This window comes from Strigops habroptila, chromosome 8 (genome assembly GCF_004027225.2).
Source record: "Strigops habroptila isolate Jane chromosome 8, bStrHab1.2.pri, whole genome shotgun sequence".
NCBI classification, from domain to species: domain Eukaryota; kingdom Metazoa; phylum Chordata; class Aves; order Psittaciformes; family Psittacidae; genus Strigops; species Strigops habroptila.
The window spans coordinates 42,485,989-42,504,541 of NC_044284.2; the positions used below are offsets into that span (position 1 = coordinate 42,485,989).

At 49.5% G+C, this 18,553-nt stretch overlaps 1 protein-coding gene across 5 annotated transcripts in view; it reads left to right on the forward strand.

The window, feature by feature from the left end:
- Positions 1-18,553, forward strand: part of PBX1 (PBX homeobox 1) — a 133,610-nt gene that overhangs the window by 59,748 nt on the left and 55,309 nt on the right. The window contains exon 1 of one of the 5 annotated variants that reach the window (XM_030495725.1): positions 15,012-17,534. The exons of the other annotated variants lie outside the window; for them this stretch is intronic. Coding sequence (XP_030351585.1) covers positions 17,309-17,534 — 226 coding nt within the window. The 5' untranslated portion in view covers positions 15,012-17,308. Of the gene's footprint in view, positions 1-15,011; positions 17,535-18,553 lie in introns of those variants that run through there. 5 annotated transcript variants of the gene reach the window in all.

Genomic DNA, 18,553 nt, shown 5'->3' on the forward strand with positions numbered 1-18,553 from the left:
TCTTCCTTCCAGCTGCAGAGCTGATATCTCTTCTGATTTCTTCCATTTCTCTTTGCTAGCAGCTGAAGGGTCATGCTGGCATCCAGGGGACGGCGTACTCCTTTGCATACCTGCAACTTTGCTGGGCTTGGATGGGCAGAGCAGGCTGTGGCTTGGTAAACAGTCCTGTAGCTCCACGGTCCAGCTGGCTCCTCGTAGCTGGCTTGCCTTAGCAGGGCTAGCCGCACTATAAATTAGTTTCAACTTATTGTAGTCACTGAAGTACAGAAATATAGCTAAGGACATGCGGGAAAAACATCTGGGCAGTGCAAAAGGACTTGTTGGCTTTTATGTGATGGCATTATTTGGGGTTGGGAGAGAACAGCCAGAAAAGCAGATTTTCTTCAAAGAACGAAAAGGTGTTTCAATGCTGCCTGGTTCTATGCTGTTTACAAAAATGCATGTTTATATATGTATGTATGCATATCTCTCTATATGCACACTCATAACTGCATATATAGGAATGCAAATGTGGATTGTGGCTGTGTTGAAGAGGTGCTCCAGAGAGTAAAGGAGCCCCATGGTTATGTTTCTTTGTGCAATGTAGGGACCACGTGTCCCAATCCCAAATCCTTTCTTTGATTATTGATAAAACAGACACTGACCTTGATGAAAATGTGACCACGTGGGACCCAGGGCCGGTTCCATGGAGTGGCTGGTGATCGTCTTCCATTATCCAGGCAAGAAACTTGAATCATAGACTCAGCTAGGTGGAAAAGGACCTACTTCTACCCCAGTCTACCCCAGAGCACCATCTTTGGGGTCATTTCAGCTTTTCTTATTGCTTTTTCTAGTGGGTCTCCATTTATTCTCCTGGGCAGGAGGCACAACAGACGTGTTCCTGCCTGAGTGGTTCCCAGTCAGATTATGTGTTTACACCCAGGTTTTTGGGTGCCAAATTCAGTTGAGTTTAGTAGGATCTTCCTTATCCAGGGCTTCCTGAAGCATGTGTTGGATTTGCTAGGCTTGGTTAGGAGGTTGATTTCTGGATGCTTTGGCCTTAGGCTGTGCGGGTTGAGTATTTGCAGAGCTTGTCTCAGCAAGCCTTAAAGAGGAGAGGACTTAAAGGACAAGTATGAGTAGCTGTAGGTTTTTCTAGCCACCAAACTGGTCGTGAAGCAGGGAAGGATTCCCCAAATCTCTGCCGATATTTGTTGTGGGTAGCCCTGGGGAGCAGGTATTTGTATCTGGAATGTTAATAGAGAGACTGAATTGAATTGTGTGTGCTGTCGGGGGAGCTGTAAAAGCCATTTACAAAAGAAGCCAAGAGAAGATCAGTAGAAATGCACACAAACCCTAAAAATCCCAATGTGATGCCTGGATAATCACCCATTTGTCTGGGGAAAGAGATTAATCCAGCTAGGGTTCAGTTTAACAGGATTATTGAACGGGGGGGGGGGGGGGGGGGGGGCAGAGGGAGGAAGGTTCTGGGATTATCCATATGACTTGAGACCATGGATCTTTCTTTTCCAGTGTTCTCAGCAGGACAAGGAAGCTTCAGGAGTTGAGGTGGCTTTGCTAGATGTCAGTGGGTGAGCTGTAGTGGAACAGTTGGGATCATAGGGGTCTGACTAGGTCCTTCCCTCCCTGCCACCTCTGTGACCAGTTTGCTTAGATGAGGAGCTCCTTGGGGTAGAGACCATGCCAGATGGTATGTGGTCCTTGTGGGGAGCTGAAATGGGACGTTTGGCAGTTTTTAACCCTAGCACAAAGAAACATATATTTCATCCAACTACCATGAAGTCTGACTGCGTCTCCAAGGGGGCTGCTGTCAGGTCAGTCGTGTCCATTGCAACACTACTGGAAACATTTGTCTGGACAAGTCAAGACAGAGACATGGGGGGAATTTTTGGGAGGGACCTAGACCTTCATCAGCCTCTGATGAAGGATGAGGAAGAGACTTCTGGTGGGCTGGATTAGTCATTCAGTAGCAAGGGACAGTTGTTTCTCCTGAACCACCTGATATTGACGAAAACCCTTTCATTGGCATCATCCCCTAGAAGGTGTCTGGGAACAAGATGTTTGTTACTTGGCTGCCTTGTGGCCCTGATCGTGGTAGTTCTCCTAAGGTCCTTTCTAGGCATTAATGTGTTTTCTTCCTAAAGCAGCTTTTTACCCTTTAAAACCAAGGCGATGCATAGATGAGAAGGGAGACAGTGCTGCTGCCTCTACAGTATTCCCACAAAGCAGATCACACGAAAGAGAGTGAAAGGAGAAATGTTTTTTGTAGCATTGCCTGAATTTATGTGGTGCTAGATAGGAATGTGAGTATGTGCGTGTCTGTGTCTCAGTGCATGCTTCATAATATAAAGCAACCACAATGTCTCTACAGTGCTCCCAGAGAGCTGTTGATGTGTTGTCAGATACTGTAACTTTTAAGTCTACCTTATGTAGGGTATCTTGCATATTTGGTGATCACAAAAAGAAGCAGGAGAATAAAAGTGGGAGGAAAAACAAGGGGACAGCTTTAGCTGTCCTGGTGTGCAGCATCTTCCTCCCTGCCCTCCCCTGCCTTGGCTCTTCAGGTGAATATTTCTTAAATCTTTTGATGGGACCTTTCTCTTTTTTGGAAGTGGAGGAACTGGTGGAGCTCCCCTCTTCCTTTTGGCTGGTGGTGTGTTCAGGGAGGGGTGGGATGAGCTGAACACTTGGCATTCACAGAAACAACATGTAACTATTTCTCAAAAGCATCGTTTTCCTGTTTTGCTGTTTCCATGCATCTTAACCCACAGATTATTTACAAAAAAAAAAAGCCTTTCCCCAAGCAGAGTCACCTCTTACAGACATGTGAGAGTAATATGAGGTGTTTTCTTCCCGCCACTCTTTCTTCAGCCTGTCCTGCTCTCCTCTGCTGTGCAGCAGGCCTCATGTCCTTTTCCAGGCCATATTTGCTTGCCATTTTCCCACTCCCGGATCTCCCTTCTCTGCATGGCCCGGCTCCCCTGGCTTCCTCCAGTGTGCAGTTGCTGCCAGCTCTGTTTATTCAGCAGTGCACGTGAGGAACTGAGGGCCAGCAATGGAGAGAAGACACAGCCACCTGCATCCATACCTGCATTTCCCTGGGGAATGCTGTGGTGGGCATTTTCTCACATATAGCCTGTGCATCTCCAAAACACTGTTGAGTGGTGCAGGCTACCAGCAGGCAAATCCGCCCAAACAGTTCAAGCCGCGAGCTGGTTACCCCAGAGCAGCATTTGGTTTGGAAGGAAGTACGTCCTCACACGCACATCTGGTTTCCCGTCCCTGCAAGGCAAGCTCTATGGACTGGGCAGGCTGTTTTCTAAGTGAGGTCTGTCTTTTGGTGCTGGACTGAGAATCCTCCCTGTCTCTAAGAGACTGCTCTGCAGCACCCCCCTGGGAAAAGACCTGCTGCTGTTATTATTTAACAGGGATACAGATGTGGAGGGCTGAGGAGTCCTGGAAGACCCAGGAATCTTCCAGCACAAATCTCCTTCTTCCATCTCTGGCACATCCCATGCTTCATCGTAGTTACAAATATTCACCGGAGCGTGTTCTCCAGGGATGGCATTTCCCAGCATAGGCTGGGAGCCTTTCTCTGATTATACACGGGATGGCTGAAGGCTGCATCCCAATGCAAGCAGCCAGGTAGAGCTGCCTCTCTCCTAATGTCTGGTCCTTCTTAAGTCATTTAAATAGCAAATAAACTCCAGCAGGTTCTGCAGAAGGGTGAGGTTGGGGCTCTGCTTGTCCGTTGTTTCCCCACGTCGGGGCTGTGCTGAGCCGGGGATGAATGATTGGGAATCAACAAAGTGTTTAAACACCAGAATTGAAATTAATGTCCCCTCATTGCTGGTGAGGCTGCCAATACATTACAGCAAGCACCTTCCCAAAGTGAAATGAATGTTTGTTTATCCTCATGAAATATACATCAAAACGTGTTGGTGGGAGAGGCTGCTAACGAGGGAACCGGCCAGCTCTCCATTAATTCCCGGCTGGGAGCGAATACTGCTCCTTTCTTCTTTTCTTTCCTCTCTGGGCCTTAGTTTTGAAGCCTAACCTGTCCACAGCTGTGTATCCAAAAGCATTAATATGGCTTTAATGAAAACTCCGGTTGATCTGTCCAAGGATATTGATGAGTGGTCCTCAATTGTATTAATCTTCTCATTGCGGGAGGAAATGAAGGTGGTGAGCGGGGCTGTCAGGTGCCGCTGGAAGAGGAGGGTGCACTGGGAGCAGGGAAGCCACTGCTGCCTGGCCGTGCCTCCGGTGCTGTACCTTTTCCTGGCTCGGGTTGAGTTTTACGATTTTTTGGTCCTTTTAGAAACTGGAAACAAAGTGCCTGCCCCTCGGGTGGACTGCATGCCACAACTCCAGGCCGGTATTTAATGTTCAAATCATTAAATTTCCGCCAATAAATCCATTACTGTTAATTATATTGAAGGGGCTAACGATCCGTTGACAATATTCCACCATCGATTTCCGTTCATGTCGAATGGACGCCTTGCCTTCAGTCCCTACCAGGGTGTGTTTTGGGGAGTTCCCCCCTCCTTTGCAGCTTTCTCAGTGGCATGATGCCCCTGCCATCCCCTTCTCCCTGGGCACAGGCTGCTTCTCGATAGGAACACGCTACACTTCTTTATGGCTTATGGCAAACTGCCTTGATTACTTCTACTGTTGTACCCATTATGTGAATTAAATATGTATTCAGTTGCATGCTGCTTGCGTTGTTATTGCAGGGTGACATATGGTAGTGACTCAATTAGAATGAAACTAGCATTAGATAACCCTTCTGATTACATGCATCCCAGCCCGCTCGGCAGCCTGGCTGCTGCTGCCGCCACCGCTGCTTTGCCTGATCTCCTGTTATCGGTGGGACACAGGTTTCATTAGCTGTTATCATCTCCAGAGGTGGGCTTTAGGAAGGAGCACAGCAAGAGGAGGGTGTGCAAGCTGAGGCCAGGGCCTGTGGTACCATTGCATTACCTGCAGCTGAGCTGGCCCTGTGGCCTCTTGCAAGCGGGCGGTGGGAGGAGGGATGCTCTCAGTGATGTAAGTGTGCTCACAGCAATGCAAGGGTGCATTGCTTCCATGCCAGGCCTCCCCCATCGGTTTCCATTACAACCCTCTTTACCTTCCCTTGGCAGTAGCACCAGGAGTTTTCAGATCCTAGAAACGCCTGAGAGCGCGGACCATCCATGAGTCCCAGACAGGCATGCTTTGATGGGTAGCGCTGTGGCAGAGCAGCCCCTTGCAAGCAGCTGTCTGTGCCTGGGTGAAGCTTGCAGTGTTTGAGGATGTCCTCAAAGCAGCAGCAAAAAGGGCTTAAGTTTGGTTTGGTACGCAGCTACTCCTGACACTGGTAAGCGGCACCAAGTTTGCTTTAAAGGAAAGGGTTCAAATGGCTAATAATTTTGTTTTCCTGTCTCTTTCTCCCTGTGAAGTGAGTGCCTGGTGAGAAATATCTTGACAGGGACTGGGCATTTTCTCCTCTGCTGGGTGATTGGGGGGTTGCAGGTTGCAGGGTGGCAGTGGGTGACTTTGGCACTGCTGCCCTCTGGTGCGCACCGCAGCCGCTCCCCAGGTAGCCCGGGGCTCTGAGCCTGGCTTGCCCTGGAGGGCTGCGTTTGCTCTGACTTGAGGATTTTCTGCTTCCTCAGTTCCCTTCTTCCCTGCTAAAACCAGCCGAAAATCTTCTGTTTCTTGAAGCTAGAAAGGATGGATTTCCCTGCCCCCATGCACCACTGCTTCTGTCATTTCTGGCTGTTGGGAGATCTCTGCTGCGGGCATGAGTGGAAGATGCTGCTGGTCCTGCAAGCAAGGCTCTAGCCTTGAATTTTGGCAGCAGCAAATCTGGAAGGTTTGGTTGTTCTACAAAACAGCGGAACTACCTGCATCTATCCACAGGACATTGTTTCTCCCCAGAGTTTGGGAGCCCTGCTCCCAAACCCTGAGCTTTTACTTTATAGCTTTGTGAACTGTTTGTCAGCAAATCCTGATGCGAAAGTAAATAGGAAATGGGTTAATTATACAAACATGCTTGGGTTCCAGAAACAATCTCAGCCCGTGAACTGTTTGCAAACATTTCTTTCCAAGGGCTGCTCCCCGGTCACACTGTGGTCGCTCCCAGCGCCCAGTTTCTCCTCTCATGTTGGGGAAAGGGAGGATTTTTTTGTAAATGGAGTACTAGCAATGATCAGAGAGCAAATAACACACTTCCTGGTGACAGGGCTTAGCTAAATACAAATTTTATCTGGGTACGTATATAGCTATTGAGGGGGATATTTATGAATGGAAAATAATACAGCTTGACAAAAAAACCTGCATTTGTGCATTTGTTTTTTTTTTCCACATCAAAGCCTGGAGTTTGGCTTGCACCTTTCATTGCTCCTTAATTCTTTTTATTTCTCTTGCACGTTCCTCTTCTGAGCGTGCCTGCATAGGGGTGTGTGTGTACACATGGGCCTGCATGCATATTATGCTGTCAGGCCTCTGCAGGAAGCTTTATTCTTGCTTTTGCAAGTGGGAAGTTTCTTTTTTCAGTGAAATAAAGGCCCTTCCCGGCAGAGGACTGGGGCAAAGATAGTTGCTTCTGGAGTCCTAATCCTTTAACCCATTCCAGACGGAAGCCCAAATCCCGTTAGCATCCTTCCTGGCTCAGGATTTTCTGAGTGGCTATGGGGGCTTTGCAGAAAAGCCCAGCTTGTGGTGCAGAGCACAGGCAGGGTCTGGCCAGTGAACCCGATCTGCAGTGGGGGCAGTGTGAGCTGCCCCTCTCTGGGGAATCTGGGAAGGATACTCAGGTGCAAACGTTGTCCATCTCTGAGTTCTCCAAATTTTGGGTGCTCGTCAGAGCTCAGTGCAGGCATTGCTTGGTGGTCCCTCCTGCAGAGGCAATGTCATGTGAGGAACACACGTTCCCTTTTCTGAAACTGAAGCCTTTCTGATTGCTTGGCGTGTTTTCTTCCCAGAGCAGAGTTCTCAGGGTGAGCTGGGGAGGTGGCATGGGGCTCTTGGAGCAGGATCCGTCCCTTTATTGCTTGCCTTAGTATTGCTTGTGTTGGTTTCGGCTAGAAAACCGTCAGCTCATACAGATGACTGACAGCAGCCAGCGTCAGCCCTTGGCAGGTATGTAAACAAAAGAGGGAACCGTTTTCTGCTTGCTCCTTCGTTGTGGGTTTTTTTCCTTTCATTTTTTTTTTTTTTTCCTTTTAATATTTTTTTCTTGAAGGAGTCGAGATGCAGGGTAGTGTAGCCCCATGCACATCCCCATCCAGGGCTGGCAGTGGTCCTGGGATGTCAAACTGGAGGGTGTCAGCTTGATTCCAGAACTGCTTGACACAAAGGGGCTGGGGAGGTAAATAAGTGGGGGGGCTGCATGGACTGTTACCTGCTCCCTGTGTTTTCTGAGTCCTCCAAACCTCTCTGTCCTCTGGGCATCCCCTCTGGCCCTCGCATGCGTTTCCTCCTCATCTTTCTGCCACGGGTGGGTGCATCCCTCCTGGTTTCCGTAAGCTGCCTGCTGAGCACGGCCCCCAAGTCTGCAGGGCTGTCAAGGGCTGTGTCTCTCTCCGATTGATTGGAAAAGTTCTTGTGCATGGATTTATTTTTTTTCCCTCCAATGAAAAACACCACCTGAGCAGGTGTCTGTTTGTCAGGCCTATGCAGCTTACGCGGAAGGCAGGCGAGCCTGCAGACAGGGACTTAAACTAAACACCAACATAGTCCTATGAATGTAAAGAAAAAATATTGGTACAAGTGGAGTTTTTCTGCTTGGTTTTCACTTTCTAAAGTGCCAGGCGATTTCTTAAGGTGGTTCTTGTCGTTGTAGTTATTATTTTTAGTATTAGTATTTGCTGGCGGTACTTATTTGGGTGCAGTAACCCCTTCAACCCTCCCTATTGCTGGGTGCTGGGGTCACCCGTGCAGCTGCAGAAAGGAGCAGGCAAACCCTGGAGCAGTGGCGTTGTGCCTGATTTTGACTCCAGGGAATTTCACAGGAGTGAAAGAAGATGGAAAACACCATGAAGCCGCTAAGCCACTAGATGGAGTGGATTATTTAAGTGGATTAGTGATTTCTGACCCGGGGCTGGTGTGGAGCAGATGGGGTTTGGCCTGCTGCAGGGTCCGTGGGAGGGTTATGGTGGGTGACAGTGGGTTGAATCCTGCATCTCCAAGAGCTGCAGCCCCTCTCCCCCAAATAGCCTCTGCAAGCTGCCCAGCCCATTCCTGCCCTTGGGTGTGGGCAGCTGACTGCCCGCCTGTGCTCACCCTCAGCTGGGGAAGGCAGAGCTGGTGTTGAAGGGGAGCCCGGGTATGGTCCCCTGCCTTTCCCTCCCCTAAGCCACTGTGTCCCTGGGGAATACTGGCACAGGGTGAGGGAGGTAAGGGTTTTGGAGGAGAGCAGGCTCCCCCTTCCTCTGCATGGGAAGTGCTGTGCTCATCGCTGAGGGTCTCCCAGCCCTTCATTTGGGTGGGAAAGAAACTCCTGCTAGTCGCTCCGCATGTTACGTGCCTGCACTTTCTCCACCTTTCTTTCTTCCTCTCCTTTTCTTCCCTTCCTTTCTCTTCCTCAAAAAAAAAAACCAAACAAAAAAACCAAAATAAACCCCAGCAGAAAGCAAGCTGTGATACTGTCGGGCCTGGCGTTGATGTTATTTATTTTCCTCAGTTGCTGCTCTGGAAGCCCGGAGTTGACAGAGCGGTTTTGTAGAATAGAAACATTATAGACTGTTACTGTCAGAGTGTTAAATGTGATGGATAGAGAAATACAGGGGAGGGAGGGGACTTTACACTAGCCATGTCTGCCAGCGAGGGTGCTCATGGGAGAATAAACCATCCGCATATAAGAAATGAATGAGGTAATGTGGCGGGAGGTAATGGACTCTTGCAACAGAGATGTGCCTTGCTGGCTGGACTTAACCCTCGCCACTCCGCTGCTGGGATGGGGTGGGATGGGGGGTACGTGCTTTGCTTGCCTCTGGCCCTGAGATCTGGCAGGTCTGGGGTGGGATGCTGAGGTGCGCTAGGAAGAGCCAGGTTGTCCCTGTGAAGTGAGGAGGGTGCTGGCCTGGTCTCCACAGGCCCCCATCCCACACAGCAGTGCTTGCTGGGCTTGCCACGAGCCCTGAAGGAGCATCTTTATTGTGAGCACCAAGAGATTTATTCATTGCTCGTTAGCAAAGGCACCTGTGCTGCTTGGGAGGTGTAAATGGATGCAGCCTTCAACATGTGGCAGCCTGATGGCTCATTTGGGGTGGTTTTAGGGCGTTCTGAGTGTGGGTGAAAAGGTCTTGGATGCTCAGACAGTGAGGTGAAGAGCACAAGCTTGGAGGAGGGCAGAAGAGGTGGCCCTCAACTGGGCCTTTCTCCTTCATCAGTGACAGAGGTGATGGGAAGCTGAGGGGCTTTATTTTCATTTGTGACTGTTTGCACAAGGTGCTGGGGTCCAGAATTGTAGCCTCATGGTTTTGGTGTTTGGTTTGTACTTCTGGCATTGTTTCTCACCATCTGGAAGGGCAGGTTGGGTAGGGAGAAGCTGTGGCAGTTGTTGCCCCTCCAGCTCTGAGGTTATGTCTAGGGAGGGCAGCTGCATGCGTGTCTCAACTCTTCTTTAAGTTTGCACTAATGGTTTTTCCAGTCATCCACTTAACTATCAAATTGTATTTTGAAGGTTAATTAGTGTTTGGTGCTTGTTTCCATCTCTCCTCCTTACAGAGTCTCTCCATAGCTCCCCCACAAGGAGTCCCCATGGGCAGTGTTATGACCTGCCTGCAGGACCGCAGGACCACAGAATCACAGAGTGGTTTGGGTTGGAGAAGGGACCTTCAAAGCTCATCTAGTCCCCCTCCCTGCCATGGGCAGGGGCACCTTTCATAAGATCAGGCTGCTCAAAGCCCCGTTGAACCTGACCTTGAACTGTTCCAATGATGGGGCATCCACAACTTTGCTGGGCAACCTGTTCTAGTGTCTCACCACCCTTACCGTACATTTAGTCTTTACATCTAATCTAAAGCTACCCTCTTTTAGTTTAAAACCATAACCCCATGTCCTAGCACTACAGGTCCTGGTAAAAAGTCTTTCTCCATCTTCTTTACAAGGATGATGGGCTTGCAGTGAGTGAGAAGCCTCAGGGCGGGGGGCAGCCTGGATGTGGGGCGTTATGCAGCCCTGGCAGCTCTCACTGCCCCTTCCCTTCACGCATCACTAGGCGTCCGGCTTGAGTGTGCAAAGTTTGTCGTAGTCAGTGTGTGTGAGTAATTAAATTACTTCCTTGTGCATTTTACCCTTGCTGACTTTTACCCACCATCTTATCTCCAGCTCATGGAGCTTTGTTCACAAATCCTTGGAGGAGTGTTTCAGCATTTTCTAGTCCTTGCTAACCCCCACTGCTCATGTTCTCCTCAAGCCTACTGCTGCTCCTGCTCTTCACCTGGCAATAAATTTACTAAACAGCAGTGGGCAAACCTCGTAGACCCATGGCATTATTGAAAAAGCCATTTATTTCTACTCTTTTCCACATCTTAACCAACCTTTAGTCCTTGCTTTTGCAGGGTTACATTTGTCAGCTGATGAAACTTGGGAGACTCCAAACAAGGCCAAGTGTGCTTTGTGCCTTCTGTTGCTGGGTGCGCAGCAATGGTAATAGATTAGTGAGGTACAATTTCTTCTTCCTTACGGGCATGGCTAGTTAATCTCGGTGGTATCATGTCCATCTCGAGGCTTTATCCTATCTATTTATCATCTTAGCTGGTACTGAAGTGAGTCTCACAAGTCGGTGAATCTGTGGCTCATCTCACTCCATTTTTTAAAAATAGGGTATGACACTTTGTGTCCTCCAGTGTAATGAGAGATTGAGCTGCTAATGAAAATATGCAATCATTTTATTTCTGAGTCCCTGCAGAACTCTTAGGCAGGTATTATCTGGTCCTGGTGACTCCTCATTTTTCATTTTCCAAACGTGCTTTACCATCACTTCTTCTGACATCTCAATCTCTGATTGAGCCTCATCTTTGCCACCTGAAAGATGGCCCATGGTCAGGGATTGTGTAGTGTTGGGTTGCTGAAGGCTGAGGACTATTTCCCTGCATGCTTGCACCCTGTGGCTGCTGAGATCACCTCTGCATGGATGATGGCAAGGGCCAGGCTTGCTGTATGTCTTGTGACAAAATTCATCTTTGTCTTGGTTTATGAGCTCCCAGCTAGTTAAAAATTGCAACCACTTAAAGCATCATCTGTTTGTGAAATGGATGAGCTTGAGGAATTTCCTTGTATTTTGTCTGCTGCTTCTGTGGGGTCTAGGTCAGATTTCATTGGGATTCAGTGAGACTCCCCAAAGTGTTTCTGTTCAGGAGGCATCTGGGTGTGCTGGCTCCGACCGCTGGACCTGTCTTCGCCTTCAGGTGGTGGGGGAGAGGCAGAAGGAGCTGATGTCAAACCAGAATCTCTTTCTTACGAAAGAGCAATGGGGAGATGCCATTGGTGGGGGAAGCTGCCTGCCCCATAGGTGCAGCCCCAGTGTCCTGGATAGCCGTGGGGATGTCAGCATTCCTGTTTGGTGGCAGCCACTCTTATTTCCTGGCTCTATGAGAACTGGTCCACAAATCCCTTTCGATTTGTTTGAGTGGGTTTTTGGGTTGGGTTTTGGGTTTTTTGCTTTTTTGTGGGGGTTTTTGGGTTGGTTCTTTTTTTTTTTTGAGCTTTGTGCTCTGAATCAGCTTGATTTGGTAAAAGGCTTCTATCACAGCACGTCACAGGGAATTTATTCCTGGGTGTTGTAATCTGAAGAAAAGCAGAGTGAAGGACCTCCAGTCACAGCCGCGCGTGCACGCAAAAAGTTAAGTATTCTTGCTTTCGCTGACAGTACAAAGGTGTCATATACGAGAAGGATTGACACAGACCAAAGGGTCTTGTGGGAAATATGATAATAACTATAAAGAAGACAGATTATTCCCCAGTTGCCAACATTCAAACCTTTTTACAGTCAGTTCAAACATATAAAACTTTATTGCTGTAGCAGAAAGGGGAACAATTTCTGGTTGCACAGCTTTCCCAGGGCTGGGTTTATACTGTCTGTGTTATTGCTCTATAGTGGCATTTTAAAGTTTATTGAACAAGACTTTTACAATTGAAGGAAGTATATAAAACTGTAAATTTATTAGATTTTTCAGGATAAGTGCCCTTTCTAGTTGTGCTCAAGAATTCGGAGCTACGAGAAACTGCTAGTTACAAGACTTATTAATATTAAAGACTGAGAGAGTGCGCATTTTATACCTTAACTGATCTAAAAAATAATATTATGGTATTACTGAAAATCTGAGCTGTCAGTGAGTAGGGTGCGGAGAGTGTTTATATAGTTTGTGTATGTATAAGTAGTCCATATCTCTATGTGCAGATACGTATATATGTATGTGTCTGGGTATGCCTTTGCAGGCGTGTATACGCCCCTGCTGTATGGGGGTGTATGCACATACAATATGTGAACAGGCAGGCACACGTGTGTGTTTGAGCATATAGGTATATATAAATCTGTGTGTTCCTATGCAGTATTTTATTTTTACATGATTTTATTTCCTATATTATGCAGTGCCTTCTAGTATGGAGTCTTAGTGCACATGTAAGGCTTTTAGGTGATGTGGAAATACAATTAACAGGGTGCCTGGGTGGATGTGATGGTTATATCGTGGTTGGTTGTATGTGGTGGTCAGGGGCGTCTCATTGTACCTCATGTATGAAGAACTCCAGTATCTAAACTATACAATTTATACCATGTTCACCATTCACCTGATATTTTGTGCCTAAAACCAGTGAGCACGTGAGTGATGATGGGATGGCGGTTTCCAAAGGGCTGCATGCCTGCCCCCATCCCCTGCCTTTTCCTTTGGGCTGTGGCCAAGTAACGCTGATCATAAATTTGCTGGGACCAGATTCTCTAGTTGGCACGTTTGCTCTGGGCTGCTTATGCAGCAAATCCAGGCTGCATGCTGCTGGAGACAGCCCTTGGAGAGCTTATCCTGCATACAATCTGGGGAGAAACCTGCTCTTGAGGGGTCCCTGCTATAGGTTTTCTTTTTCCAGCTTGAGAATGATTTCACCTAAATGTGTGACTTGAATTAAAATAACTCATAAATCTGCTCTTCTGCCCACTGTGTGTAGAGTATTGCCTGCCTGCCGCAGTGGCTGGGGGGGCTGGGGGAACATCTGAAAGGGTTTTGTTGGAGGGTGGCATGTCCACTGGGGCAAAGGCTCTCCTGAAGCACCTCTCACCAGGGCTGGTGGCCAGGAATACATCTTCCAGCTCTGGAGGAGAGCCTTCCTCCACCACTCCGCTCTGCTGGTCCAGCAAAGCCACAGAAGTAGATGCCTTCAACTTTGGCATCTGTGATGGCAACTTGCAAGGGGCAGTGGGTGTTTCGGAGGCTGAGCAGGAGCAGGCAGGAGCACCACAAACCAGCAGTGAAGGCAAGGAAGTCAATAAGCCCTGAATCTTTTATGAGACTTTGGATATTCTGATCACAGCTCTGCTGGCACCGAGATAGGAATACAGATTATCTGAGAAAGCATCCGTGACTTGAAGCTCAGTCCTGGGTCGTCCTAAGGTTTTTTAGCTTGCCTCCCCATATTAACAGTTTGCTGTTGGTTTTTAGGGGTTTCCCTTTTTTCTCCTGCTTTTTCACTGCAGAAGGAGATGGAGCTCAGGTGCAATTTCTGGGAGCCAGGGCTGGCTGGAGAAGAAAGTGGGAAGAAGGTTAGTGCAGCTAATGGGGCTAACAGCGTTATCCCTGCATATTGTTAACAACAAAACCAAGCTGCAACACTGCACGCCATGAGACGGAAGAAAAGGAAAGCCCTCAGATCCCTTGTAATCCTGCGTTGTGCCGCACAACGGTGCCGGAATTGCAAGGGTTCTCACTGAATTCATTTTGGGTTTGGAGAGAAAAGGAGAAGCTAGGAAAAGAAGGAAGGTACGGAGGAAAAAAAGAAAAGGAAAAAAAAAAAAAGACCCCTGCACCGAGATGAATTTATGCCTGAGCTTGTCTTGGGAATGCAAATGTGTTTAAGACTCTCTGAGCTAAACTACCCCTTTTGGAAAGAAGGAGGGGGAAAATGGGGGAGAAAAAAAAAGTATGACACAGAAGGGACACGGGGAGAATGTGAAATGAGGGTTTGCTGCCCCTCCTCCTGCGCCCTGCCTGCTGCCGAGCTGGCATGCGGGCAGGCAGCAAGGGAACGCCGGGATGCTGCACGGAGGGGGGACCCATATGCCTGGGTGCCATGCTTTCCAGTGGGAACCCCTTGCTCTGCCTCCGTTCACTGTGGCCTTGTGCTTGCTCCCCACCACGCCAGTATGGCCATAAGCACATCAGGTGTGTGACATGGCCACGCTCATGACACCAGTACCAAGTGCTCATTTTCTACCTGCAGAGATAAAGAGGGTGCTGCCTGCCTGCTCCCCTCAAGCCCCATGGGGAACGGGCAGGGCTCTCCCAGCACTGCAGGGATGCTCATGCAGGGGTCTACAGAGTCGGCAGGAGGAGGACAGCAGGGAGAGGAAAATACTGGCTGCAAGCAGGAGGGAGGAGGGATGCAGGAGGAGATGTGAACCCACTGCCAATTGGGCAGTTGTGTCTGTTGTCTGGAGGCTGCTGCTAACCACTCGTTACAATTAAAATGAAGTGTCCGTCAGCGGCTATCTTCGCTGTGTGGCCCATATGTTTCTGAGCTGATACTGTCCGGATTATTCTGTTTGGGAGAACGATAACGGCTGTTTATAACCTTGGCAAAGACTGAGCCCTAATCAGGCTGGAGCACATTTTCACCGACTGGCTGATAACGGGCTGTTAGCTGCCTTATCGCTGGGGAGAGATAGGCCAAAATAAGCAGATCTGTGAGCACAGGAGCCCAACCAAGAGGCACATGCTCTGGCCTGGCCTTTATTTTTAGATCCTCTTTTCTTTTTTTTTTTTCTCTTTCTTTTTTCCTACCCGCCCCCCCCCCCCCCCCCCCTTTTTCCTGGCTGATTTCAGAGAGAAAGGGGGATTATTTCAGCAGAAGGGGAAGGAAGGAGCTGGCAGATTTTGTTCACATCAGTAAATGGGGTAGCAAGAAGGGTGTGCAAAAACAGTGCAGGGGTGTTGCATCGCTTTCCATGTGCCCCTCAATTTAGCCCATGGCCCCACCCTATACCTCTGAGGGCATTTCCGTCTTTGGGAAGAAGAGTGTGAAAGTATGTCTGTCCTCCCTCACAGCATCCTTCCTTCTCTTGCTTTCTGCTCACTTCGTTCTCTTTTCTCTGGGGCTCGCTCTCCAAAAAACGGCGATGGGCTGGTTTTGGGGTGGAATTGGTTTTGTGTAGAGGAAAGGCATTTTGAAAGAGGTCACTTCTGCTGAGTTTTCTCCCAAAAATGGGGTTACATGGAAAAGATGATGTGTGGCAGTGAGACCTGGGTGTTCCTGCTGCAGACACCATGTTGGGCCAGAACATCTTGAAATTACGTGCAGTTGGGTACCTAATGAGCCCAATTTCCCCGAAGGTGGCCCCTCAGTATGGGTGGCTAGAGCATCTTCCCAGTCCTCATTGGTACTCAACTATTCCCAGCAGCTGGGTTAACCTGGTGCTGTGCAGGTGTGTGATCCCTGCCACGCCGTCCTCTTTCTCAGCGTACCCAGAGTCTTGCTCCATTGCGCCTGTGTCTCTGCTCTCGAATCTTCCAGTGGAAATGGTCCAGATCTCCCTGTGCCGCTCCTCCCTCCCTCCCTCCGCTGCTTAGGCTCTGTACTCTGCCTTGAAGTCTCAGGCAGGTGTTCAAATAAATAATGCAGCTAAAAATACCTTTTGGCAGCAGCTGGAGGTTGTTGCGAACGGCACTGCCGGAGTGGTGGGAATACAGCATCCCAGCTACACGGGCAGGTGTGTCTGCGTGCTCCGGAAAAGCGAGAGCAAGCACTGTGGGGACGAGGGTCTGTCTGCCTTCTGGGTCCACCATGGCCCCACGGACAAACCAGAGCAATGATTCTGTGCTCCTTGGCTTTGAAGCAGGCGTCGCTTTTGCCGAGGTTGGCTTTCAGTGGAAGGATGCTGCCGAGCGGACCTGCCAGCTGCATCCTAGCTTGTGGAGTAGTGTCATGGTTGCCCCGTGCTCTGGCAGCATCAGCAGGCATTAGGAAACAATCGTTTGCGCTGTGGTAGCATCTCAAGCCATTTCCCCTTTGGGGAATGGTTTGCAGGCTGGATCGTGCAGCTGTCTCGGGCAAAGGATGCTGAGCTCTTCCCAGCCATCTCCAGATACTGCAAGAGCACTCGGCACCTCAGGCTTTCGGTCTAGTTCACTGGAACTGGCTGTTTAAAAATCTTCCTAAAAACTCCTCTGCTGGCTGTCCTTTCCTGGGGAGACGTTCCAGTTGAAGGTAACTTCTGGTGGCTTTGTCTCCTCCCTTTACCCACCTGGACCCGGCAGCCTGGATCCCAGTGGGTACAGCAGGCTCCATGTCCACTAGCACTTGTCTCCTGGCTCTGCTTGGAGACCTTTCGAGAACTCCCCTGGCAGCAAATAGTTGTACGACAGCTTTAATTATCACAATAGGAACATTGCTGGGGGCAGTTGGCCACAAATAAAACTGACCTTGGTTTTCCTCTTCCCCAGCTGATAGCAAACCCTTTGCTGCGGGTCAGAGCTGCTCCCACTCCGATGCACAGAAGAGAAGGGATGCTAGCCTGCTTTTCTCTGGTGTCCATCCGTTTTTGGGGAATGCTGGCCACTTTCTGTACCAGCTGTGGACTTTTGGTGGGTTGTCCTTGTGTACCTCAGCTTGGAGAGCAAAATGTCTTGTTAATGAGCCACGAAACAGTCCTGCCAGTTTGCAAAGATAGGGGTTAGGTAAGCTAGTAATACTCCAGAGCTACATGCTTCTCAGGAGGGCTGAGACCTGGTCCTGCTCATGGTGCTGGCAGTAGCCTGTCAGCCCTTCAGTACTGGCTGCCCTTGCTTCGCCCTCTATAGGAGCAGGGTAAGGTGCTGGTGGGGCTGACATGGTGGCTGACGGTCACCTGTGGTCTCGGCAATGCCTGAGTAGTGCTTTAGTCCTGCAGTGCTGCTGCCTCATAGTGGTTTTTGCCATGGCTCCTTTTGAGGCCCAAAAAGATGAAGCCAAATGGCATGCTGGAAAACCTTCCTGACTCCAAGGGAGATGCTGTCTAGGAATTGCTGGCTGCCTTTCCATGCTTTTTGGGTGTATTTGGCCTGTTTTGATAGCAGAAGTGCAAGCACAATGCGAGCACAGCTAAGGATTGGACAGCTTTTTGAGTTAAAACATGTTTCAGCAGTTGTGTGGTGGTCCAGCTATGGTGTGGTGGCCCAGCGCCTGCCCCCACAAGCGCATCCGCAGTGACTTATCTCAGTCCTCAGGGCTGGGGCTTTTGCTGTGGCTCAACAGCCTGCTGCCAGCCCGTGAAATGCAGTCAGAGCTACGCGGATGCCACGAGCCAGGGCAAGCTGACTCTTCCCATCTCATCCCACAGAGAACAAACAGAGCTCAAGGTAAAGCACTGAAATTTCACTGTGACCTTTTCTTAAAGCATTATAATCAAGTTGAACGTTTCCAGTTGTCCCACTAATGTTTGCCCCATGGGAGAAGGCGTCCTGCTTTGAGGGAGGATGTTTGTGGCGATGAGCGCGCCTGCCCTGGGAGCTCGTGGTACTGGATGCCCAATGCCCGCTGGGGACCAGGGAGGCGGGGAGCAGAGGGCTGGGGCTGCTCCCTGCCTCCCGCTGTAATGCAGCCAGGGGAGGGAATCTGCTGAACACTCTGCATCTGCTACAGCCTTTGCTCAGGGCTCTTCAACACATAGATTGTAAAACACACATCGCCTGGCGTGTTGCTGGGCGCCCGTAAGGCCTCCCCAGTGTGATTTCAAGGTGTTGCTTTTGGCTTGGGTGGTGGGTTTGGCAGCTCCTGCCTGAGAGCAGATTGGGGTTGGCTTGAGGGAACCTGGGGCTGGAGCTGGAAGGGCTTGATCCAAGTATGTGCAGAGATGTGGAGGCAGAGAGAGCCTTCAAAGTTCAGCCTGGACACAGAGGAAGCCTTTCTGGGCAGAAAGGATGAGCTGTGTTTATTCTGCTGCATAAACCTGTCTTTCTCATGAGGTCATGGCCTTTTAAGCTGGTGTCTTGTCATTCTGGGTCGGAGGGCATGGTGTTCAGTCTTCTGCATGCAGGAACATCTCGCTTCAGCTTGGAACAGGCAGTTGCCCATCTTGTGTCCCCTGATCCCTGTGGCTTGCTTAGCACAGAGACCAGGGTTTGTATACATGTCCCTCAACCAGCAGTGGAGAAGGTAACCCTGCCTTCCTAGTGATAAAGGGGACAAGGTCCACTTGGTGACCTGCTATGTCTCCCAGAGCCACGCAAGAGGGGTGACCCAGATAGCTAAGCATATCTAAGCACAGCTCTGTGTTTCCTGCAGGCTTGGGAAGGTGGGCCAGCTCACAGTCAGGAGGGAAGATGTTTTTGCAGGCCCTTCCCCAGCCAGGACGTTCTCACTGGGTTTGGCTCAAAAT